Source organism: Anomaloglossus baeobatrachus, chromosome 3 (genome assembly GCF_048569485.1).
Source record: "Anomaloglossus baeobatrachus isolate aAnoBae1 chromosome 3, aAnoBae1.hap1, whole genome shotgun sequence".
Taxonomy (NCBI): domain Eukaryota; kingdom Metazoa; phylum Chordata; class Amphibia; order Anura; family Aromobatidae; genus Anomaloglossus; species Anomaloglossus baeobatrachus.
The window spans coordinates 280,268,090-280,294,977 of record NC_134355.1 but is presented as its reverse complement, the minus strand read 5'-3'; the positions used below and the strand labels follow the sequence as shown (position 1 = coordinate 280,294,977).

The 26,888-nt window shown below is 41.0% G+C and overlaps 2 protein-coding genes across 2 annotated transcripts in view; both read right to left on the bottom strand.

Annotated features, from left to right (window-relative positions):
• Positions 1-8,043: 8,043 nt before the first annotated feature.
• On the bottom strand, positions 8,044-9,167 carry LOC142297213 (trace amine-associated receptor 3-like). Its single transcript, XM_075341476.1, has one exon. The coding sequence runs from the start codon at positions 9,165-9,167 to the stop codon at positions 8,166-8,168; it is 1,002 nt and encodes a 333-aa protein (XP_075197591.1). The 3' UTR covers positions 8,044-8,165.
• A 5,400-nt stretch (positions 9,168-14,567) lies between these two features.
• TAAR1 (trace amine associated receptor 1) overlaps positions 14,568-26,888 on the bottom strand; it is a 65,209-nt gene continuing 52,888 nt past the window's right edge. Inside the window, exon 2 of the mRNA XM_075338263.1 lies at positions 14,568-15,808. Coding sequence (XP_075194378.1) covers positions 14,676-15,692 — 1,017 coding nt within the window. The 5' untranslated portion in view covers positions 15,693-15,808 and the 3' untranslated portion in view covers positions 14,568-14,675. The remainder of the gene's footprint in view (positions 15,809-26,888) is intronic.

Here is a 26,888-nt window from a genome sequence, read left to right as displayed (position 1 = left end):
TGAGACGGATGAAATTTTGACAAAAGTTCATTTAGTACGTTTCTCATTGACTTCAATGTGATGAAAACGTAACTAAAAAGGCAAAAACAATTGACAGGGTCCTTTTCTGAACGCATGGTTTTTGACCAAACTTATGCAAATTTTGACATGCGTTTGTAAACGCAAAGTGTGTACAAGAATTCAAGATTTCTCATTGACTTTAATGGAAAATCAAAACGCATGCATTTGGGCACAAAAACGCTGCAGTTCAAAACTGACTCTAAAAGCAGCGGAAACGCAGGTGAAAACGCAAAGTGTGAACATAGCCTTAGGGCCTGTAGAGCGGTGTCGACTAATAATCTGCTGGAGGATCCACATGTATATATAGACATAATTGGAATCACAAGGGGGGTCCCAAATGAGTATAAAGCAAGAGACAAAGTAGCAGCGGGGGTTTGAGCCTCTTATTCCAATCACCACGGTTAAGAAAAATGTTGCATGGATCAATTATCTGTATTACAATCATCAAAGGTTTGATAAACGAGGCTATAGCCATTGGCGTGTACTCTGTCTTGCACCATTTTTGCACATATACATTTTCCTCAGGCGGACACCCGAACGCAGTTGACTACGTTCGGGTGTCCAACTGCAGAAAACGTATATGTATAAAAATGGTGCAAGACAGACCACACGCTAACAGAGTCTGCTCCATTATAGTCAACGGCCCTGTCAGCGCATGCGTCTGAAACAAATTTTGCGGGATGAGAGAGGGGCAGTTCAGCAGGATGCCCCGACGAGACCAGTGAACGTAGGTGAAAACGCAATGTGAAAGTAGCCTAATCTAGTCCAGAAACAGTGAGGGGCATGATCTTACATCAATTTTGGAACAATACAAGTTTCACACAATTAATTTTTACTAATTAAGTCACTAAATCCCCATAGAAAAAAATAAGATGTTAATATCGCTCTAAAGAAAAGAACAATTCCTAAAATTTTGACAGAATGAGTTTAATAGAACATTTTTTAACCCATAAAATGAAAGTAAAGTCAGTAATATATCTGGCAGAGGGCTATCACAACCCAAAGTGGCCTCTCCTATTCTTGGGTCCAGTAGGTTGCAGAAAGTGGCTACATGCACACCTGTGCTGTTTGGAGCTGCTTTGCTTTCCAGTTAGCCATGCAGATTTACTATGTGCTAGTGCTGCAAGGGTTAAAGCTGTTATTTTGTCTCTTAAGGCTTTTTGTCCTGGCCTATCTCAGCTGGTCTGTTTTGTCCAATTCCCTCTGGTATAAATACTCACCTATTGAATTGGGTAATCTCCAGTGACAGCTTGCTATTTCCTTGGTATCAGTGTTAAGGTGTGAGCCGTGAAAAGAATGGTTGCTTTGGATTTTTTTTTTAAGATAGCTGCCAGGTAGTTCCTTTTACCCCAGCTGTCTAATTCCCTTTAGGGTCTTTATCATAGAGTAGAGCAAGTTTTCCTGCTACCCTGTCCACTAGTAAGGGCCGTGCTTAGGGCAAGTCAGGAGTAGGAATGTGAACGCCAATTGGGGTGAAAGAACCCATATTGGGATGTCATGGAGCTCAGTGTTGCTTAAGGTAAGTGTCAGGAATTACCCTTCCTGTTTGCCCTTAATGGCAGTCTATGCATTTGCTTTGTCTCGCCATGCGCCGTTTGGTTCCTTAGTGGAGCATGACAATAACTTTACAAAATCTTCAGTTTTATGCAAATTAGTTGCTGCAAAAAGTAATATACCCCACATAAAAAACTACAACATCTAGCATTTTGTATGAGCTCCATGATTTTTAATGACAGCACCAAATCGTCTAGGCAAGGAATGAACAAGTTGGTTACATATGGCAACACCAGACTTTTTCTTCAGCAATGACCTCTTTTAGTGCCTGGATGCTGGATGAGATTCTCAACATGTCTCTTCAGAATTCCACATTGTGTTCAATTAGATTCTGATTAGGAGACATACTTGGCGATTGAAACTCCTTTGCCCTGTTCTTCATAAATGTAATAGATGTGTGTTTTATATCATCCCTCGCAGGCAGGGTTCTCTCTCCTTCTGTACCTATCTGTGCCCTGTATTGTTCAAGACTATTGTACTTTGTCTCTATTATGTCTTATCCTTTTCACATGTAAAGCACCATGGAATAAATTACCCTATAATAATAAATAATAATAATAATTGTCATGATGGAAAGGTGCATGTCACTTTAGGCACCATGATTTTAGAAAAAAATACAAGTCTAGTAAGGGCCACCACCATGTGTCTCTGTAGGCTATAAGAGTGTTGCTGGTTTTGGAGAGCTACATGTCACACCAGGTACAGGGAGGGTACCAAGCAAATGGAAAAAGGGAAGGTAAACCCTGTGTCTATAGAAGGAGGAGATGATGATCTCTGGCTAAGCATGCCGGTGGTCCCTGGGTTCCTTCACCACCCTACATAAGTTCTGCATCTATGCACCAAGCCGGATACTTAACCCTAGGCTAACCCTGATCTGGGCCTTAGGTAGGGAGCAGATAGAAAGGCCTTTTCGTCAGCCCACTAGGCACTAAAGGACACACAGGGATAACAAACAAGGGAAAATCACAAAAATCTCATCTCTACTTGTTTTAGGGAGAGCAACTGTATCAAGGAAACTAGAGTATGATCTCCAGCACTTCAAAGAAGGTTAAAAATATTTATTGAGGTTCTATTAAAAAAGATCCATCGATCATAAAAACAGTGAGGGGGGACACATTAAGAGAAATCCAACATGTTTCAGCTAGTAGAGCCTTATTCAAGGCAATCCTTGAATAAGGCTCTACTAGCTGAAACATGTTGGATTTCTCTTAATGTGTCCCCCTTCACTGTTTTCATGATCGATGGATCTTTTTTAATAGAACCTCAATAAATATTTTTAACCTTCTTTGAAGTTCTGGAGATCATACTCTAGTTTCCTTGTCTGTGTTCTCCCTGAGGCCACGGCAGCTCCGTGCACCAACACCGATCCTGACCTGGACTTTAGGAAGGGTAAGCTTAACTACTTTTTCTATTTTTTAGCAACTGTAGTAACCACCAAGATTCCCCTGATGTATGTAAGCCGCCTGCTTGCACTGAAGTCTTGATAAAGATGTATCAAATGTCACCAGCACCAAGGAGTAGGAAGGGAAGGTGTTTATATAGACAAGGAAAGTATTGATGAACAGAAGCTGACAGGCTGAACAATACCCCAGGGTTCTAAAGGAAAAAGGATGAAATTCAACCAGGAATGAAAGGTCAGGGAGCAGTTTGTGCAGCCACATGCTGTGACCTTCTTATAGGTGGACACCACAATACTGTCTGTCACCCGTGACAATACATTTCATAGGTAGTATAATGAATTCAAAGATGTACTGCTCTAAATTGAGAGGGAAGATGCTCTCATCACTCCGATCTTTGATAGATGTTAACTTTTCCAAAATGACAATCATCTAAAACACACATCTGTTGCATATCGGTGGTTGAGTGGTTAGCACTGCAGTCTTGCAGTACTGGATTCAAATCCCATCTGCAAAATGTTTGTATGTTCTCCCTGTTCTCTATATGTTTGCTTGACTTTACTCAAATACTCCATAGACATACTGATAGGCAATTTAGGTTGTGAGCCCCAGTGGGGACAGTGATGATCACATTTGTAAAGTGCTGTGGAATTAACACTATATGAGTGAGTAAAATAAATAAATATCTGAAGAAGAACAAGGTGAAAGTGATTTAGTGGCCACATACTGTATGTCTCAGGGATCGATCACATGCATGTTTGCACTATATGATATTATTACTATTGTATACATGTATAGATCTATACTCATCTATACAGTTATGGTTGAAAGTGTTGACACTCTTGAAATTGTTCCAGAAAATGAAATATTTCTCACCGAAAATTATTGCAAATACACGTTTTCTTATACACATGTCTATCTCCTTTGTGTGCATTGGAACAACACAAGAAAAAAAGGCAAATTGGTCATAATTTCATACACAACTCCAAAAATGAGCCAAACAAAAGTTATATTATTAACGTTGTTAATATGTTCTATGAAACTCGAGTCTTGTCAAAATGTTGGAAATTCTTGTATTCAGTGAGATAATTAAAATCTTGATTTTCAAAGGGAATGTACTGATTTATGCAGAACACTGTATGTTGGGGAGCGGAGTAAATAATAATAATATCATACACTGTAAATGTGCAAGTGACCATAAATGAAAGTGAAAGAATAAAGTTAATAAAATACAATTAAAAAGTGATAGTTATAAAATGTTGTCATTTGAAACGTGTAAAAAGAAACAACACTGAAGCAATTTAAGTTATATCCTGATGGTAATCAGAAAATCAAGATTTTTGTTGGATGAAAGAATTTTAAAAGTACCGTATTTTTCGGATTATAAGACACACTTTTCCTCCCAAAATGTTGGGAGGAAAATGAGGGGTGTGTCTTAAAATCTTACTGGGGGGTTGTGCAGAGGGGTCAAAGGAGGTAGGGAGATGTTATACACTGTGCTGCCGGCGTTGCTGGTCTGTGCAACGCTGTTCTGTTTGGAGCCGCTCCGTTCTGCTCTGTGCACGGCTGCTCCGTCCTGCTTGGTTGCTCTGTGCACGGCTGCTCTATCCTGCTTGGCTGCTCGGTGCACGGCTCCTCCGTCCTGCTCGGCTGCTCTCTGCACAGCTGCTCCATTCTGCTCAGAGCTCGGCTGCTCCATCACCAGCCCCGCACAGAGCAGAGCGGCGGCGCCGGCCCTGCACAGAGCAGAGCGACACCGGCCCCGCACAGAGCAGAGCGACACCAGCCCCACACAGAGCAGAATGAAACAGGACCCGCACAGAGCAGACCAACACCGGCCCCGCACAGAGCAGAGTGGCGTCGCCGGGCCCGTACAGAGCAGAGCAACACCGGCCCTGCACAGAGCAGAGCAGCGTCGCCAGCCCCGCACAGAGCAGCACCCGCAGTGAGTATCTGGGCCCCCCTCTATACTACTTGCAGTACTCCAGTACCGCCCCTGCCTCCTGTAACCCCTGCTCCTCTGCAGGCCCCCCTCCCTGTTAAGACACCACCAGATTATAAACGGACCCCATATTTTTTTTTACCTTTTTTTGTCCCTCCAAATTTGAGGTGCGTCTTATAATCTGGCGTGTCTAATAAAACGGAAAATACAGTATGTTGTTAGTTCTCTGTTCATAGTTTCAATTACGGCATTACAATTCCCATCACAGAACCCTGTTAAAGATAAAATCAAGTTTAAAAAAATAAAAAAAGAAGATATCAAATATGTGAAAAAAGGAAGAAATAAGATAAGAATAAGAATTGAAAAATTAAAAAATCAGATATCATGACAAATAGGGATTAAGAATCAGAAAAAGGGGGTAAAATTGATATTCTCATTCAATCCTGTTAGAATTACAGCCTTTACAGTAAAATGGAGATCCATTTGAGCTTCCTCTAGGCCAGAATTTTGCACCAATTTTCTCCCCTTATGTTCACCATCACTGTATTGATGAACATGAGCTTAAGAAAAAAATCATCACATCAATGTGGAGATTTAACCCCTTAACGACCGCAGGCAGTAAAATTACGTCCCAAGTGTCATAATGTTACTGCCCGCGGTCCTCCGGCGGCAGCATGCGATCGGCACACATCTCAGCTGATTTTCACAGCTGAGATGTGTGCCTGCTAGGCACGAGCAGAATCGTTATCTGCTCGTGCCGATTAACCCCTTTATATGGCGCTGTCAATATGTGACAGCGCCATTATAAGCGCGATCGCGGTAAAGTTTTACTTACCGCCCGATACCGGAAGTCACGTGACGCGATCACGTGACTTCCGATAGTTGTCATGGTAGCACAGGGTCATGTGATGACTCCTGTACTACACCTGACTTGCTTTCACTTTCGCTGTGCCCGGGACACAGCAAAAGAGAAAGAGAGCGTATCTGCTGTTTACAGCCTTGTAGCTGTGATCAGCAGATACTGCAGAGCGATCGGAATGCTGATCGCAATAGCCCCCTAGGGGGACTAGTAAAATAAAAAAAAAAAGTCAAAAAAAGTTTTAAAAAATTAAAAAAAAAACAAAAAAACCTAAAAGTTCAAATCACCCCTCATTCGCCCCATTGAAAATTAAAGGGTTAAAAAAATAAAAAATATACACACATTTGGTATCGCCGCGTTCAGAAACGCCCGATCTATCAAAATATAAAATCAATTAATCTGATCAGTATACGGCGTAGCGGCAAAAAAATTCCAAACGCCAAAACGACGATTTTTTGTCGCCACAACTTTTGCGCAAAATGCAATAAGAGGCGATCAAAACGTAGCATCTGCGCAAAAATGGTACCGTTAAAAACGTCAGCTCGAGACGCAAAAAATAAGCTGTCACTGAGCTATAGATCCCGAAAAATGAGAACGCTACGGGTCACAGAATATGGCGTAAAACGTGCGCCACTTTTTTCGGACAAACTTCCGATTTTTTTTAACCCCTTATATAAAAGTAAACCTATACATGTTTGGTGTCTACGAACTCGCACTGACCTGAGGCATCACACCCACATATCAGTTTTACCATATAGTGAACACAGTGAATAAAATATCTCAAAAACCATAGTGCTATCGCACTTTTTTTGCAATTTTTCTGCATTTGGAATTTTTTTGCCGTTTTCCAGTACACTATATGGTAAAACTGATGGTTTCATTTAAAAGTACAGCTCATTCAAAATGAGCCCTCACATGACCATATTGACTGAAAAATAAAAAAGTTACATCTCTCAGAAAAAGAATGGCGAAAAAAAAAACCAGAAAGCGAAAAATCGGCCGGTATCATGAAATCAAGATGAGTTTTGACATTTCATCTTCTTGACATGTGCGCATGCTCTTCGTCTCAGTTCTGTTGAGGTAACAGCAACATATTTCAAGCCACAAAGGCATGATGCAGAGTACATTATACCTGTGGTATGCCAAAAAATACAATGGGTTTGGTAATTTTGTATTCTCTATTACCTGTAGAGTCACACAATGTGGTTTTCTCTCTATGATTACACAGGTCCACACCCACCTCCCTGCAAAAGGTGTACAGCCCCATGAAGAATCCTTGGAACCTAACACTCTGATCATCTCACTGAATAATGGAAGTGCATCAAAAGTGTCTCTAAGGTTCTTGTATCCACAAATTGTAATGATGGGGAAGCAGGTAAGTTTTTTGTGATGGATCAACCAAAAAAAGAAATTAAATAACACATTTAAGGATTTGTTCCATTAAATCATGTATATATTATGGGACAAGATAACACTAGAGCAATATTATATAAAAATATGATTCCTAGAGGCCTAAGGATTCAAGTATATCCATTCTATAATGTTGACCAGAGTGCATTCTCCACTAAATAAAAGGACAATCATTAAATAAAATAGGTCGCCCACTTACACCTGATTGGTATTCTATTTGTTAAAAACACCAGATAAATCAATCACTGAGGACTTTTTATCTCTACTGGCTAACACGGTACAAAGATATATTTTACCTATATTTAAAACACCATACTCTAATTTTACCTTCAAATTATCTTCTAATCCTAAATGTTCACATACTTTTGCAACTCATAAACATGTAAAATTGAATCAATTTCCACATGTAAAAAATGACAAAGTCTAATATAGATGATACTTTTTTTTATTTTGTTGTCTTTAGCTACTTTTAAGATTATTGTAATAACTACTATTACTATCTATTAAAAGTCAATTTTGAGAAAAAGCTGCTGATCACAGTAGCACAAAAGGACTCTCACTTCTTTTAAACAAACTTTTTTTAGCACAAAATGCAAATGTATGTATGTTATCTTTGGTAGCGTTATAGCCAAGAGTCAATCCTTGCTTCTGTTACTACTTGACAAATTCAACTTACCATTTAAAAACCAACACTGATTAATTCAGAAAGAAATTATTATGAAATTGATATATACAACACAACTCAGGGATTTTTTTTTATATTTCTTACATTTTATTTTGGGGTTAAACCTTTATATTTTAATACAAATAGGTCATGTTGAAATTCAAAACTGCCAAGTGATGGTGTACGTGATGGACTACTGTTTAGTTACTTACACTTTCTTCTATGTCCAGACTACATACAATATATATCACAAAAAGTTTAAATAAAATATTCTTTACATTACTCATCAGGAAACAGATTTTTTTGAGATTGGGCGTCAAAAATTCTACCACTAACAATATGACTCAAAGCTTTTCGAAACCATGGATAGAGAAAACCATACAATATTGGATTACATGTTGAATTTATGTAAGAGAACCAATTAAATGCTTCAAAAACGAAAGATGGAGTAGAGTAATTTATGAATGGATTAATTAAAAATGTAACAAACAGTGGTAGCCAGCACGTAAGGAACACACCCATTAATATAGCTAATTTCTTAGCAGCTTTGTGTTCTCTCTTTTTGGAAACATTTTGCGATATATCAGCCAAAGTTTTATTTTCAATTATTCTACTATGTCTTAGGGACACAAGGAAAATTTTGACATAGATTCCAACCATTATTGATGCTGGAATGAAAAAGCAAATAAAGGAAATAACCATTGACCATAACTTGTTAAATGTAATTGGACAGATATGAAAACATGTAACTAAAATGTGATATCCGTCAATGCCAGATACATGGGAGTTGGAACCAACTACAGCAAGTGAAAATATCATAGCAATTGACCAACACAAGAAGATAAGACGTTTGATAACTGCTCCTGTAATCCTTAAGTGGTAATAAAGAGGCTCACACACTGCATAAAACCTGTCAATGGCTATAATGCAGAGGTGAAAGATGGAGATAACACTGAGAGTTAAGTCAAAGCCATAATGTATCTTACAAAACAAATTTCCAAAGTGCCAACAATTTTCCACAGTTCTCACCATGCTGTATGGCATAATAAATATTCCGAGGCAAAGGTCAGTTATGGCCAGGGATAGCAAAATAAAATTAGTAGGGGAATGGAGCTGCACAAAATGAGAAATTGAAATAATTATTCCAAGGTTTCCAAAGATCGTAATGCTTATAGAGCAGGTGAAGAACATATATAGCCCCAATCGGATTCCTAAAGAGTGACTGCTGGAACATAAGGAGGAGTTTTCAAATTGTGAGCAGTTAGGAATAGTCGAAGCCATATTTTAAGAGCATAGATCCAATTACCAATGTTCACTCCATGAAATCTTCTTTCTACTACAACAAAACTGAGGATTCTTTAAAAAAAAGAGTAAAAAGAGACAGTAAATGTAGGAAACTGACAGAGAAATGGCTATAGTTAATGGTCAAAAGGGTTAATATGCTCCACAAAAAAGTTTTGGATTCTTTATTGCAAACAGGGATTAAACTTATTGCATTTTTAAGTTTGCATATTAGTGTAATGCTTAAAAACTATAGTGAACATACAAAATAAGATTACATGTAGAACAAGTAAAATCATTTTAAATAATGTTATCTCTGCTTTCTTGAGCGTAAGAACACAACTGGTACAAATCCAGATTTCTAAACCAATTATTATTTGGGCTTTGCTCCCACCACCGTAAAAGATGAAATGTGCAAATCAATTTTTTATCAGATAGTACACTGAACCATGTAATTCAATGGGGCAGTGGAGATGACTGATTTTTTTTCACTGACAGAATCTGATAGTGAAAAAGATTGCGGCTTGACTTTGAAATCGGAGAAAACGCACCCATTCAGGTCTGTGGGTACGAGAAAAAAATCAGATGCCAAAATACAGCATCTCATATTTATAGATATATTACCATTCTGTAATGTGGGAAAGTGTAACTGATCCTGTGAATGATTAATAACTGCTACAGTATAAAAATGGATTGCACGGGGTTGACAAGTGAGAAAAATATTGACCCACTATCTTGAATGAAAAGTGGACTGATATTTTATACTGTTGTGTAACCTAGCCTTAAAGTCAAAGTCTTGGTCTCTGATTTCTAAAGTCTTTAAGACGTTGGCTAACCCACTGAGTTTCTCAAGATGGCAGTGTTTCTCCTGAAGCATCATTTGTAACATCTTTTTGGGTGTTAATTGCAGCATTTTTTCCTCTACATTTCATGAATAAAATAGAGGAAACCACTAAAAGAATGGACAGTTCACTTCTCATAGCTATTTCATTCCTGAAGCAGTAAAAAGTAGTCTCATAAGACGTAATATAACAGCGGCAAATCATATTTACATGACTTCTCATTATATTTATTCCTTGTTGGTATTATTTAGTGCTTTTTGGGTAGGTTTCAAAGGGATTCTGCCTGAAAAAGACACATGGACATATATTTAAGCTGCCCTTCAGTTAATTTGGAAGCATAGTTTATGTCTTTACCCATGCAGTATTAGCAGAGACGTACAATGGCCTGTTATGTTTCAGTATAAAATAGTCAAGTACCAGATGTAAAGTCCATTTACCTGATAGTAGCTTGTAGTCTAGTTGCGCACAGTAAGCACCACAGGTTTCTACTTCATCCTTTTATATAACAGATTTGGATGTCAGGAGACATAACATTGGAAAGTTCAGATTTTTCCTTGTGATAATGACGTTTTCCCCATAGACTAAACAGCCTGACGATCACAGGGAACAGAATTTCAATGGCATAATTATTAGTGTTAACACGTAGAATTAGTAGCCAGAACTAGCTGTGGTGTGAAACAAACATCGTATTAACTACGAGTGTGAAAAAAAGTAAAACTGTGCGTTAAAAGAACTGAAATCCAGCTTAGCAGTTATTGAATGTATTGTTTACATACTCTTATTTCTTACAGTACTGTTTTTAACCTCTTGGCATCACAGCCAGTTTTGGTCTTCTTCGTGACACTTTTTTTCTATTTCTTTTCTATTGTCACAATCTAGGAGCCATAACTTTTTTATGGTTTTGATGACTAGTAATTTTAGAACTTGTTTTTGGGGATGAGTTGTGTTTGTTAGTGACTACCTTTTGGGGTGCATCTAAATTTTTACTGTACTTTACTGCTATTCACAGGCGCCGGAGCTGCATACAGGGCACGTGGACTACGACAGAGCTTTGTGGGAAATTTGTTTATAATAAATTGGTGAATGAGGGATAGTGTGGGGGGGGTAACTCAAGTAAACTATTTTTTCCTGTTAGTGTAATTTTTTTTTATTACTGGGTTAGCAATGGGGGTGACATTATTAACACCAAGGCTTGATGCCAGCTGACACTACACAGCTAACATCAACCCCAAATACCATTACCCACATTGCTACCAGACCAGCGCAATCGGGTGGAGCCAGGCAAAGCACCAGTAATAACTATCATGTATTTATGAGACACAGAAAAGGTGAGCGGATGATTTCACAAGTGTGATGCCCACTGTGATGCATGGACAAGGAGGTATAATAGTGTGTGGGTGACAATGTTTGCAGACAATCATTTGTGTTGCAAGAGGGCAGTGCCGAAAACAATACCTCCAGGTCATGTATAGGCTAAATGAACCAAGAGTAGACGGATGACAGATGACATAGCCCCCAAAGTGACCGAATCGCAATCCAACTGAGTTAGACCCCAGCGTAAAGGCAAAGTAGGCAATAATCGTTCAGCCCATCTGGGAACTCCGTCAAGGAAAGATATAATAAAATATTTACAAAAAGGTGAAGGGTGTACTCACTTTTGTGATATACTGTACATCGTCTTTACAATTATTCCATATTCAATGTACCATTGTTGACAATTGCAAAGTATATATTTTCACATAATGATAATATGTACCTACAGAAAACATTTTGTCACGCTATACTCTAAGATGTACAATAGCAGTACAGCGCAGTAATGTGGGACTGAGAGGATTCCTGAAACTATCTGAGAAGGTAGTTAGCTGGTAAACCACTAGGGGCCGTAGAAGTGGAGGAAACGTATGAGCAGGGAATTCCCTAGCAGAGGTAATACTAGTCAAGCCCACCAGATGGCAGTAGAATCGTCAGAAAGCCGTGTCACAACATGAGGTCTTGTAAGTACACAAGGGCAAAGTCTAAACGTAGTCAGAGGGAAGCAAATAGTCAGTAGCCAGGAAATCAGAGCCTAGAAGCGAGGGGGAGTGGGAAGACAAGACAGAATTAAGGTAAACAGATAAGGAACGAACAGGGAGACAGCGGGAGAGACACTGATGGAAACAGACAACAGAGGAGGTTAAAAGGTCAGGTGAATACGGAGGTCAGGAGGGGGCAGGGCAGACAACAGGTCACTCAAGAGCAGAACACAGCAGAGCCAGAAATATCACTGGCGAAGTCCAAGAGAAACAGTGCCCTAATAAAGCAGCCTGACCTCCAGAACGAGGCAGAAAGGATTAACTCCTAACGTGACCTGCATCAGAAGTGAAACTAAAAAAAAGGCTCAGCTCCAGCTGAGCCAGGAGTCAATCATGACACATTTTTAATTAATTAGTGTCTCAGTATTGAAGAAGTCATTGTTCAAGATGTAAGTGGAATGGTTATAGCAAATGTACACATCAAAATATGGATCATTTTTACAATTTGTCATATGCAGCACACAGTACTCTGTATCTCTGAACATTTAAGTACTCCTTAGGGATATTTAAGGTCCCACCCTAAATCCACCAATAAGCAAAACATTCCAAAATATTTAATTTTGCAGAATTGCATAATACTTGCCACTTTGAGAACCATGTTCCATTTTGCAGTAATGCAATACTATATATATATATATATATATATATATATATATATATATATATATATATAGATATATATATAGTATGCGGGGAAAATGGAGATTTGACGCCAATAAAACACAGTACATGGTGCATTATTTTTCATAAGTTCAATTACATAATAATGGGACAGACAATGACCCTGTACATGCTGATTGCGGCTGTGTTTGATGAAAGTGGTAAAATCCCCCCTCCCTCGCGAAGCTACGTGTGAACATACACAAGCTCATTATTAACTTAAGATCTTCTATATTTTGCCTACAGCTACAAAACTCTTTATAATCCCTATAGCAATATAAATGTGCAAGGTTTTGATTAAAAATGCATGCATGGGTACTGACTCCTGAGAAGTTGGTTTGAATGTTCCCTTAAGGGTGCGCTCACACGAGTGTATGACTCGCACGATTATCGGATCGCATCACCTGGCGCGGCCGCACACTCTTCTGACAGGAGCATTTCAGCTGCATAGAAATGCATGCAGCCGACCAGCTCCTGTCAGGAGAGTGTGCGGCCATGCCGAGTGATGCAATCCAATAATCGTGCATGTCATACGTTCGTGTGAGCGCACCATTAGGCTGAGGTCACACTTGCATATCGCTTCTGATATGAGAGCAACGGATGCGATATGCTAATAACTCTCGGCTCAGGCTCTGTTGTGAGCGTGAACCAAGTGTCATGCGACTGTGACCTGATTTGCGATCGGGTCACAGCTGCAGAGGAGAGGGCAGGACACTGCGGAGGAGAGGGAGGGGTTAATCTCCCCATCTCCTCCATTGTCAGCCTGCGTATATATCGCACTGCACTTAAATGACATCTGAGTACAGTCCAATGTTTTTCTCGCACCCATACACTTGTATGAGTGCGAGTGATAGGGCTCTCACAGACAATCACAGCATGCTGCGATTTGTTTCCTCAGTCCGATTAGGGCTGAGAAAAAACACACAGATCTGAGCTGTAGCATTATCTTACATGGGGCCGAGTGCAATGCGAGATTTTCTCACATTGCACTCATGCGAGTCATATGCAAGTGTGACTCTGATCTTACTCACGTATCCTGTCTTGACTAAAGTCTTTAAGGACAGGCTTTGGCAAAGGCTTGTGATAATGTATTGTATATTGTCGTGAATCAAGCAAAACATAAGGATTAAAATGCAACCAGCTTAAATTCAAGCCTCAGCATTTCCACCTTCTTGACTGCTGATTAATAATTTGCATATGATTCAAGACATTTTTAAGGTTGTTGTCTCATCTTGCAAAACTGAACATACTATAAAGGTCTTGTAAAAACAAGCAAGTTAGCAATTTAGCTCTTATTAAATATCCTCTTCGTTCTCAAGAATGGAGAGATTTTTCATTTTCAAGTGTACGTCTCATTGGAGATCATTGTAGCCAGTTTCCCATGCAAGGAGCTGCTCATGAAAGTGGATCTATCCAGCATCAGTTCTCCTGTGCTTCTTCAATGCCGCAGTGGCAAAGCTGCCTCTACTTGAAGCATGAAATGGGGCACAGCCGAGGCCAGCAGTGCAACCGTGCTGCTTGTCCGAAATGTCAACCTTTGAGAAGACACCACTCCTCATCAAGCAGGCAAGCAGGAGACAGAGGAGTGTTCTCCTGAAAAAATTCCATGAGGATAACCCTTTCAATTTCTTAAAACCTAGCAATCCCCTACTGGCAGCTTAATCAAATCTGGATTTGCCATGAAACAATAGGATGGACCCACACTTTCATTAATTCAAGTGAATTGAAATGAATTTAGAATGCTTTAAAAATAAAAGAAAGTCATCTCTTTATGCATCATTAACATTTCAAGAAAATATATCTCAATACAGTTTCTCATAGTGCAAAGAAGGTCATTTGGAAGTACAATATTACTTATTTATTATACATATTCAGTCCCATTTTATTTTTCAATGTTCACTCTTTTACTAATGTTCATCTCTATGCTTGATGAATTACTCATAATATAAAATAGTTCTAGAAGAATCGAATTTAAAAACTTTTCCAAACAAAATCATTTTCAGTGCTTTCCGGAACCACAAATAAAAGAAAGCATAGACCATTGGGTTGAAAGTTGAATTTAAATATCCAATCCATACAAATGCGTCAATGACAATGGATGGAATTCTATAGTTCATGAATGGACCAGTAGCTGTGGAGAAAAAGAAGGGAGACCAGCAAATAAGGAAAACTCCCATAATTGTTCCCAGGGTCTTAGCAGCTTTCCTTTCTCTGCATCGGGATTGGTGTTTTCCATCTAGATCGATTTGGAAATGGATCTGATTGGCTGTATCTTTTATTAATCTTGCCTGTCTTCTGGCAATGAAATATATTTTGCCATAAATACAGATCATAACAAATCCAGGAATAAAGAAAGATAACATCGAAGCCACTATCCCTGATGTTTCACTAAAAAATACAAAGCATCCTCCAATACAACTGACCTGATTATAGAAATATGACTCAGATCCTTTTATATTAAGTTCAAGAAAAATCATAGCAAAGGCAAAAATAGCAGGTAGCACCCAACTGGCGATGATCATTGTGAGCACAGTAAAGCAATTTATTCTTGTCTTATATCTCAATGGATCACAAACGGCGTAATATCTATCCACGGAGATGAACGAGAGGTGGAATATGGAAGCTGTACTTAGCATTATGTCCGTTCCAGTATGGATTTTACAGAAGATTTCTCCAAAATACCAGCAGTTCTCCACCGATCTCACCATACTGTATGGCATCACAAGGCAGCTTAATAGAAAGTCCACAGTGGCCATGGAAAGGATCAAGTAATTTGTTGGTGTGTGAAGCTGTTTGAAATGAGCTATGGAGATGATCACAGCAAGATTTCCAACCATTGTGGCCAAAATTGTGCTCACCATAAACACATACATGGGAATCCGTATGCTGTTTGGCCAGTTATGCTTTTCACATGACTTGTTCATTGTATCAAAACAGTACTGTAGCTGCATTGTACCTTCTGAGGACACGTTTCACCCTGACACATTGGTTGCAGTGGATAAGTGTATAGTGCTGAGGGGTATCATGTATAACTTTGCTTTCTCCAGCTGTCATCTGTTGTTAAAAACTGTAAAACAAATAATACATTGATTGTTAATGTAGTTGAACATTACAAAGAGCTGTGATGAGTCGGTGCACATACTTTATGAGTCAACACTAAACTACTCATGGGACCTATTCAAATGGAACAAAGGCAAAGAAAAAAGATCACATCATCTTAGCCTGTCCAGGTATTGTTCAATCTAATAAGGGTGTGGTACACAGACAGAGACCACAGGCTTGCTCCTGGGTATAAATTATCAGGTAGAAGGCAGAAGGAATCTAGAAACCGCAATGGAAAAAGACTGTGAAATCATTATTTATTACTAACTATTAAAATATCAAAAGGGAAAAAATAAAAATAAACACACTAGGCCTATGCATTTGATTAAGAGCTCTTAAGAAGCTATAAAATGAGCATAAGGCTGTGTGCGCACGTTGCGTTTTTTCATGCATTTCCGCAGCGTTTTCAGCTGCAGCGTTTTAATGCAAAAATGCATGCATTTTGATTTTCAAGCAAAGTCTATGGGAAATAGAGCTTTCTTGTACACACAATGCTGTTCAAAACGCAGCGTTTTTGATGCTGAAAATTTGTCAAAATCTCTGCGTTTAAAGAAGCAACATGTCAATTGTTTTTGACATTTTGGCAGCGTTTTGCTAACATTAAAGTCAATGAGAACTTTCAAAACGCATTCTAAATCACAATCCCAGCGTTTAACATGCTTTTCTGATGCAGAACACATGTTTTTTTAACAAAATAAACGCATGCGTTTTTGACTTTATATTAAGGGCATGATATGTCCCTTTACACACACACATAGTCCGACAATTAAATTAATGAAAATCCATAATTTAACGTTATTTGATACATAAATGTTAGAACACAGTTATCATTTTAATAAAATTAGCTGTTTTGTGTATGATTTTAATCATGATATTTGTAATCATTTTTTTCTTTTTTTTTATTGTGTTTGAATGTTTAAACTTTATTTAGTAGTGTATTTGTATTCAAAATGCATCTGACTTTAAGCAATGAAAAAGCATGTAAATCGTGGTAAAAACGCAGCCAAAACGCAGTAAAAACACAAAGCGGCACATTTGAATCGGTTCACTATGACACACGCTGTGTGCGTGTCTTGGGCATGATATAATTGAGCAGTACCCAAGGCCTTTCACCCATACTCCCCTGATGATTGATCCCCAAGAAACACGTTGGGAGTGAGTGTTTCTGACATATATATGGAGTTTTTTCCTTCGTGGCATTCCTGTGGGATTTGAAGAGTTGATTGACATCTCCCCTAGGAGACCTGAATTATTTGGTATAGTCGCCCTGCCACCTCTTCAGGATCTGGTAAGATCGTTCCCTATAAGGGGATTTAATGATATCTACGATCTCTTGATTCATGATAAGAAGCAGTTTTGGGACATAATTGTTCTCCTCTGTGACCCTCATTTTTGGGCAAGAAGGAGGTATGTGTCCTTATTTTTTGTCTAATTATCCTTTGGGTAAATCATAGGAGGCTCCTTAGCTGCTCTGAAGGTTGTCACCTAGTATAACTCTTTACCAAGGGTGGTTTGACTTGGGCTTTGTTATATGCCCTGTGTATAGCACCACTATTGGTTGTGTGCTTGTTACTGTTTTTACTCACCTTGTGAGCTTTTGCTCATTTTATACATATCTAGTAAACGTTATGTTTTAGGCCTTCTGTTTCCTATTTATTTTATTGCTCCTCTCGGATTCAGCTATCTACTAAAGATAAAAGTTGCACACAAATATGCAGAACAGTTATAAAATACAAAGGGAAACAATAACAGAAATACCTAAACATTCCCGTCTAAAGTTATCTTCTGTTTCCTTGAGGGAAGGAGAAATTAATTATGGATCAGAATCACCATAGGCTGACCCCCACATGTGAATAACTTTCTTTTATGCAACCCAGCTGTTTATGTGCCTAGATCTGGTATTATGTTCCCAGGACGGCCTAGATTATAATATTACAATTGCAGGTCTGTGACTTGATTTAGGGGCAAGCACCTTGCATTTTAAATAGTCTGTGTCTCCAACCACCCTCTTTCACATAGTAACTAGTGAATATCCAGCTTGGCTAGAATGACCTTTGAAGCTCAGACTCACCAGGTGGAGGTGTCACAAACCCCCTATAGTTCTGACTTCCTATAATAAGATTAAGGCTGGACTCAGACGAGAGTATGGCATCCGATGCGACAGCATCAGATGCGAAATGCTAATGACTCCCGGCTCAGGCTCTGCTGCGAGCGTGAGCCGAGTGTTATGTGACTGTGACCCAATCCTGCAATCAGGTCACAGCTGTGAAGCTGAGGACGGGCGCTGCGGAGGAGAGGGAGGGGTTAATCCCCCCATCTCCTCCATTGTCAGCCTGTGCGTATAATGCACTGCACTGGGATAACATCCGAGTACAGTCGGATGTATCTCTCGCACCCATTCACTTGAATGGGTGTGAGGGATACGGCTCTCGCAGAAAATCGCAGCATGCTGCCACTTTTCTCGCATCCAGAATCTGGATGCGAGAAAAGTTGACTAACTGCTCTCCCTCATTGACTAACATAGGTCCGAGTGCAATGCGAGATTTTCTCACATTGCACTCGTCCGATTTTCACGCTCGTGAGAGCGTATCCTAACTAGTTGTTGCATCCTTTGTGCAGACATTCATGTGGATGCAGACAAACCAATGTTACTTTTCTGATGTTATGCATATTCCATACACCTTTTTTAAAAGCGCATGATAAAATGGTTTACTTGCCATCTCTCAAGCACATCTCTAGCTCCGGCTGCCCTTGTCGAGATAATCTGTTAGCATTTCCATGATTAAAGTTCGGGGTTTGTACCAGACACCTGGTGTCCGGGTCTCGAATTCGAACACGGACTTAAAAAAAAGTCTGTGTCCGAATTTGGAGTTCAGGTACTGTTCGTATAGTAATATAGTTTGTTGAAACGCTGCAACACAGCCATTCAACAAGCTTTATTGCCCGCAAAATTTGCCTGTATGCTGCTGTGAACAATAATGAAAACGAAGGAGTGTGGGTGTGGCCCAACTGGATTATTTTGGAATGTCGGGGGAGTGTTTATTCAAATAAACTTTTTTTTCTTGTGGATGTGTTTCTTAATTCTATACTTACCAGGTTAGTAATAGGTTTTCTGATAGACACCTATTCATTACTAACCCCTGGGCTTGATGGCAGCTGTCAATTCACAGCTGACATTAACCCCAAAACTATTACCCCAATTGCCACCGCACGAGGGCATTCGGAAAGAGCCAAACAAAGCACCAGAATTGGTACATCTATTAGATGTGCCACTTCTGGGGTGGCTGCGGGCTACTATTTTTGGGCTAGGGGAGGCAAAATAACAATGAACCCTGCTAGCCTGATAATACCAGTCCCCAGCTATTTGCTTTAAAAAAAATGTAAAAAAAAAAAAGCCATTAGATCCCCTCTATTTTTGATAAATAGCCAAGGTAAAGCTGACAGCTGAAGGTTACAGCCTGCAGTTGTTTGCTTACCTGCACTGATTATCAAAAATAGGCAGGACCCCATGTATTTTATGTTATTTATTCCCTATTCACATATGAATATATGTTTGCAGGGAAATTTGGCCCTCCTAGCTCTTACTACAACTATTTTACAGCCATTTTACAACACAGGGTTTAAGGTCTTCATTGACTTATATTGGGTTTGGGGTCCAGGGTCAAGTCTGGGTCCAGAACTGAACTGTTAACTAAAGTCCGACCTAACCTAGTAAACCTGAACTTTCACAGGTTTGCTCATCTATACCCATGATCAATTCTTCTTGTCTAGGAGCCACAGTTCACTGCTCTGAATCCAGCTCCATCAATGCACCAATCAACAGATTCTTGGGTTTTTTTGCGGTCTCTATTCCTCTTGGCTCACAGAGGTTGATCAGAGCCTCTTTACTCTGCTTCTTGTACAAGGCTGCCATATGCGTGTCCAGCCACTCGCTAAATAAAAGATAGAAAGGAAAAACTTGGAAGGGGAAACTGTTCTGTTTGCAAGTGTGCCTAAGCACTAAGTTCAACCTTGTTGAACCTTGTAGAACTGGTGCACTTCTCGAAAGGATATCAGTCCTTTAGAACAGGAAATAATTGCTTAAACCATGTACTAATGTTCTAATAGAAGTAAACTCTATCCCACTGCTGCCACCCAGTTGTCATGTACACACTCCTCAACACATGACGTGGGAAGTACCTGCAAAGGTTAATTTATTTTCTCTTGCTCAATCCAGCACTCAACCTTTGTTAATTGCTATAAAGTGAGCATAAATCACACCTCGACACAGTCCACACACCCGGGCATACAACATGCTGCCACCACTTATCAAACATACAGGCAAATTTTAAAAAGGTAGCAGGTCAGCTAATACTCAGTGGAAAGAAGAAATAGAGGAGGCTGGCAGAGAGACAGAGAAGAAGACCCTACCCCAAGTCACACCCCATTGCACAAACGATACACAGTTGATGTCATCATGAAAGCTTGAGGGAAAGATTATTCAGCAAAAAAAGATTGGATTTCTTCACTGCTTGTGTCCATTTATTCAGCATCACGGCGCCATTATGGCCACGTATTTACTTTATAGTGCTAAATGCTCCAGACAGGTTCTTTGTATTATAAGACCTATTCAAATCAGTTCTCAACTGTCAATTTGTAACGCTCATGGGTGCAAGCAGGGTGTGGACCCACTGGACCAAGGCACCAATCTCTGACCTGGAGGAGCGTACCTGAATGGCTACCAAGATATCACTAAACCACCGTAGGTGGGGATATGCTCTTACTGGTAGGAAGCCACCAAGGGCCGCACCAGGGGTTCTTGGTACCTCGACGCTGTCCCCAATCCTACGACTCTGCGTAGAACAACCAGGTCCAATGCTAGTGTACCTCTACAGCGCTATGTGCAAGACGAATTTGTATGGGAAGGGTTGCCGAGGAAGTCAACCTCAAGTGGGGTGGCATGTGATAGAGTAAGAGTGTATTAATGACCTTTATTCACTGTGAATGCAAAATGATTATTTACTATTCATTGTATGCATTGTTACTGACCAGCCACAAGAGGCTGCTGTTTTGAATCTGCCTTTGACTGTTTGGTTACTATAGCAACAGCTCCACTGACTTTGGCTGTGGACTTGGAGACCTTAGGAAGTGCTGTGTATGAGCTGAAGCAAAAGCGAGAGGTGTACATAACGGAAAGGAGCTGCTGCAGAAACACTCAAGTGAATTGTGAGAAGACTCGTGTTAGAGTTTAGTGAGGAGGACCGTGACACGTGTGAGTAGCATCCTATGCCGGAGACTGCCATTCTTCAGTTGCTGGCTATACTGGTCACCGTGAGAGGATCTTCAAGTCTCTGTTTTTGGCAACTGGACACCACAGTACCTGGGTACGGTAGGCTGCGCCCAGGACTGCGTGCATGCAAATCTTTGTTTTGGTACCAAAACACATATCTGTTCTGCTTAGGCCTACTATATATGTGATGCCCTGGACTAGCCAGGTGGTCACAGGTAGGCCCTTACACAAACACCTTCTTTTCCCCCCTTAATAAGGTAACAGCAGCCAACCTACAAAACCCTTGTCACCTCTCTCAGGGGTCAATGGGCATACCAGGGGGGCGGGGCCAGGTGGTTGGCCACGCCCACCTAGGAGTCCGGAGAGCCTGAGACAGGACACACAGTAGTTGAGTTTTGGACTGTGAAGTGGAGAGTCAAGTTCAAGTGCAGCAGGCCTGAGGTGTCCGGCTTGCAGCGTTAACACTGACCGGTGTCAGGGTCGTAGCCCTGGTACCGTGGCAAGGAGGCAGATGGTGGTGGCCACCTGCAGGAGCTGGGATTACAGCCGGTGGAACCGTAAGGGACCGGGACCGGGTAGTGGCCCGCCGGTACCGAACCGGGAACCAATTGGAAACCGGAGCACCAGGAGGGGTACTCAGACCCAGTACAAGGCCCAGAAACAACTGGACCAAGTCGAATCAACTGATTGAGGACTAGACATTAGGCCCTTTCCCACCGAACACCCGACTGAAGACAACAGCCCAACGATAAGGGTAGAAAGCCACCGCCCACGCATCGAGACCCCACGGGCCAGCATCTGCGGGCACATGGGCTCTACTGGCATACATCAGGCTGGGGAGCGGACTACCATTGCTCAGGCATAGGAGTCATCATTTTCTACAAAAGTGAGGTGCAGGAGAAAGGCGGACACCATCAACCTGAAAAGGGGAAAAGCGCAGCTGGCTGCGGGGACCGTCCACCATCTTGTTTGGTTTATCAGAGACTCCAGCGTGTTTGTAATAGTGAGTACAACAGTGCCTTCGGGCCACGCGCCGCACTGCACCGACACGCCAGCATGCATCATCCATTCCACCACCTCAGCACCTCCCTCGTGCCCCCAGGACCATCATTCCCCCTACCCACGGAGGGGTCAACACCAAGCTGCGCAACACCGTCCTCGGGAGCCTAGTCTACGGCAGCGGTGGTGTCCATCCATTCACCACAACCCGCGGGTGGCATCATGAACTTAATCCCCAAACAACCGCGGCCCCGGCAGTGGACCTCTCCACTGAACACCACCCCTCACGTAGCACCAGCAACTCCCTTTCAGAGCGACATGACCCCCGGGTCCATGAGGAGCTCGAGCCACCCACCGACGAGCACGGATCCGAGCGGCTCGGCAGCCGGCTGAGCCCCGGGGCGGTACATATACACAGTAAGACTTGCTGGCTCTGCTGTGTCAGTTTGTCAGTTACATTTAAAACCTTAAAGAGACAGCGCCACATGTTTGCATTGACTGTTGCTTCAGAAAGATTTCCAGGATTGTATTGCTGAGCTGTGTGGTTTGCCTTCCCACTTTTACCATCTGCCTTATCTGTGAGGCTTCAGCAATTAAGGGTATTCAGGGGGGTTAATGGGTTTTGTTTATGTTTAGGTAGATAAGTTGTAAGCTCTTGTGCTGCACCACTGGTAGGGCGTGTTCGCACACATACACACAATTACTCCTGCTACCCAGAGGGATTACCAGGTATTAGGTGACTGTTTAGACAGTTCCTTGGTTAGGCAAAGGTTGGTGAGAAGGCGGCATAAATCGCCATTACGGGTGGCGCAGCACAGGGGTGTAGGCTTTTGGCCTTGTAAATATATTGTTCTATTCTTTCTGTTTTATGCATGTTTTTTTATTTTGGTAAAGTAAAACAATCAATTATCAATCCAACTGCCTAGAGTCCTTTTCCTGGTGCGTGGTTTTGCTGTATACTGGGGAGCCCACCCTGTACACGACTTACAATACACTAACTTACCAGTGAAATCTCTTGTTGAAGTCGTTCATGTTCACTTTTCTTCTTCATCTGCTGCAGACTGCTATCACTTTTTCCTGCCAGAACTCTTAGCTACTGAAAATAACACACAGTCTTTGTAGCCGATCATTTCTAGAACACATTCCCCACTTTTTCCCAAACTTCACACTACACTGCACCAGATAAAGAAGTAAAGCGGAATAGTGCTGCCCAGCATAGTAACAGGATCTCCCTCCCCCCCCATAGAAAATAATATCCTCAAAAGTAAAATGACAGGATCTCTCTTTTTTTCCCCTATAGAAAACAATAACCTCAAAAAATAAAATACAATATATTACAACAGTAATAATGCTCCTTAATTGGACCCTACGGTAATTATGTCCTTCACTTTACACCATAAACCAATCTATCTAGTAATTATGTCTCTCATACTGGCCCCTTCCTGCAATAATGTCACCCATCCTGTAATAATTTGCTCTATCTTGACCCCCTCCTGTAGCAATGTACCTTATCATGGGTCCATATGTCCCCCATCCTAGGCCCGTATGTGCTATATGAGTAAAGGATGGGTGATATAAGGGCCTAGGATGGGCTGACATGAGGGCTTAGGATAGGTAATATGAGGGCCCAGGAAAAGGGGGGACATATGGGGTCAGGATGGGGATACATACAGGCCCAGGCTGGGAGGTATATAAGCCCATAATGTGGGGACATGTAAGCCAAGGATGGGGGGGATATTGGGGCCAGGGTGTGTTGAACATACAATATGACCCACATCCTGGGCCCGTATGTCCGTCATTCTACTCTGTTATGCCTCCCATCATGACCATATGTCCCCCATCCTGGCCCTTATATCCCTTGTCTTGGGCACCTAGGTCAGCCATGTCACCATCTCGGTCAACACTGTTACACACACACACACACACACACACACAGAAAAAAATCTTAACTTTTTGCTTGCCCGTGGCATCCCTATATATCTTCTTGCTCCATCGGAAGAGGCTGGCAGCCAAGCAGCTGATGTCAGCTAGCACATCAGCATATAACATTACTGTCATGCGCCGGCGACGTGCATGCCATCAGCTGCCGACCTCTAATAGTCCGGCCATCTTTTTAACTATTTTAATGCAGAAAGCTAGTGGCTTTCCGTACTGCACTGCATTACAACTGAACTTTCATTTCTCTTTATTAATTGTGCACTCTGGAGTACACGGTCTAAGCTTCCTTACATCCACAACTTCTTTCTCAATAAGTCTCTTAATGTGCTGGCACTCTCTAAAACCTGGATCACTACAATAACATTCTCAGAAGCACCTTGTATCAAGTAGCACCACTCACCCGCAGAACCTTCAATCAGACAGTAAAACAGTCCTGGCTTACATCACAAACTCAATTTCTCCAGTAATTCTCTAGGAGTGCCGCACGCTTATGGAGGAAAACTCAAAACACCAGAAAATTTTATCCACTATAAATTTATGTTAAGAACCTATAACTCTGCCTCTAACTTCACCAAACAAACCTACTTCACTACCATGATCTCCTCACTTTCCAATAATCCAAAAAACCCTTCGACACCTTTGTCATGCTAGCTCTGGGGAAGTACATAGAGCACAGCGAAAGGGAAGGAAAACCCTGTGTTTATGGTAAAGGAAGATGGTGACCCCCTGATCAAACTGGTGGTCCCTCACCAACCTAGATGGGTTCCGCACCTATGTGATAAGCCAGATACCTGACCCTAGGTATCCCTAGTGCTGGGCGATAAATAGGGAACGGATGGGATGAGCTCTTCGTCAACTCCACTAAAGAACTATAGAAGACACAAGGGGGACACACAGGTGGAAAAGCATGAGCTTCCACTTGCACTGTTGACTTCATTCCCTGGCACCTACTCCAGTCTCTCTCTGGTCGTCACTACTCACCTAAATAAAATCTTCAATCTCTCTCTCCCTTCAGGTAACTTCCTGCTTCAAACACTCTATCATTAAAAAAAAACAAATTTTCTTGACCCATCCTGCACCAATAACTACTGACCAGTCTCCAATCTGCCCTTCATCTCTAAACACTTGGAGCACCCGCCTCACCCATTACCTCTTCGCTCACTCTCTTCTAGATCCATTACAATCTGGCTTACGCCCCCTACATTCTGCAGAATTTGCCCTCATCAAAGTGACCAATGACATTTTGACAGCAAAATGTAATGGTGACTACTCTCTGCTTTACTTCTTAACCTCTCTGCAGCTTTCGACACTGTTGACAACCATCTCCCACTTGCTATGCTCCACTCAAGGACACCTCTTTCTCCTAGTTCTCCTTCTATCTTTCTGATCACTCTTTCAGTGCATCATTTGCTGGCTCCACTTCTTCTGTTCCTCTCACTGTTGTGGTCCCTCACGGTTAAGTCATCCCTAGAAGCCACCCCTTTCTCACCATGGAAACAACACAAACCCTCACTTTGGCCTTAATCCACTCCGGTCTTGATTACTGTAATTCTCTATTAATTGCCACACCCTCTACTAGACTTTCTCCTCTCCAGTCCATCCTTAATATAGCAGCCCGAGATAACTATGTGACTAATCATTACTCTAACGCTTGCACTCTGTGCCAGTCAATATACTGGCTGCCATACATCATATGATCTAATGTAAGTTGCTTGTTCTCACCCACAAAGCTCTTCATAGCATGGCACCCCCCATACATCTGCACCCTCATCTCTGTCTATCACCCTACCCATTCTGTCTGCTCCACAAACAAATTTCGACAAACATCTGCAATAATCCAAACCTCCATCTTCCAGCTCCAAGACGTCTCACAAGCTGCACCAATCCTCTGGAATGCTCTACCCCAAGAAATTAGGATGAGCCACAGCTTACACAGCTTCAGACACTCCTTAAAAACACATCTTGTTAGGGCAGCCTATCATCTTCCCTAATCCAAGTCCGTTTATATATAGCCCCTTCACTATTTCTCAAAACATAATTCTCCATCAAACTCCACAGCACCCAAAAGATTTGCAAAGACTGGTGACTGGGTCATGCAGCTTTTATCTATCCCCCATTTCTTCTACATGGCTGGATCGTCGTTGTAAATAAGCAGCTGTACCTTGTGTCAGCCCCATCTCATTGCAGATTGTAAGCTTTTATGAGCAGGGTTGTCATTACTTTTGCTTTCATTGCTATATCTTCTATAACTGTTACTTATGACTGTTTGTACAGTATATGAACCTCTGAATTGCAAAGTGCTGCAGAATATGTTGGCGCTACAGAAATAAAGATTATTATTACTATTATTATTATTATTATTATTATTATTAGTTGCAACCGACGCACCCCTGGTTTTTAGAACCAGATCGAAGCACTTTTTCTTGCCGGTTCGGGGAACTGGCGGTAATTTTAACAACCTGTTCCTTCGAACCAGAGAGAAGTGACTGAATCCCACCCGTGGCTGAAGGATAGGCAGAATGATAAAACAAAGATTTTTTTTTTTTTTTGCTGCAGACTTTAGAGAAACATTTAAATGTTTAAAAGCTATAGATATTAAAAATTATATCAAAACTATTTGTTCCGTTGCCTTATTTTCATTGACTTTTTTATTTTTTTTATTTATACATTGCTAATAGATAAGAAAATAAATAAAATCTCATTCCATAACAAAAATCTGTGGCTCAAAACATTATTACAATGCAGTATAAAGTCAAACATTTATTTTGCAGTCTATTTGCCTTTTTTCTATTACAAACACTACTAAATTACTCATTCTAGGAAAATCAAATGCATTACT

Excerpts from the sequence above, each read along its gene's own strand:
- LOC142297213 (XM_075341476.1), bottom strand. The coding sequence starts at position 9,167 with ATGGCTTCGACTATTCCTAACTGCTCACAATTTGAAAACTCCTCCTTA.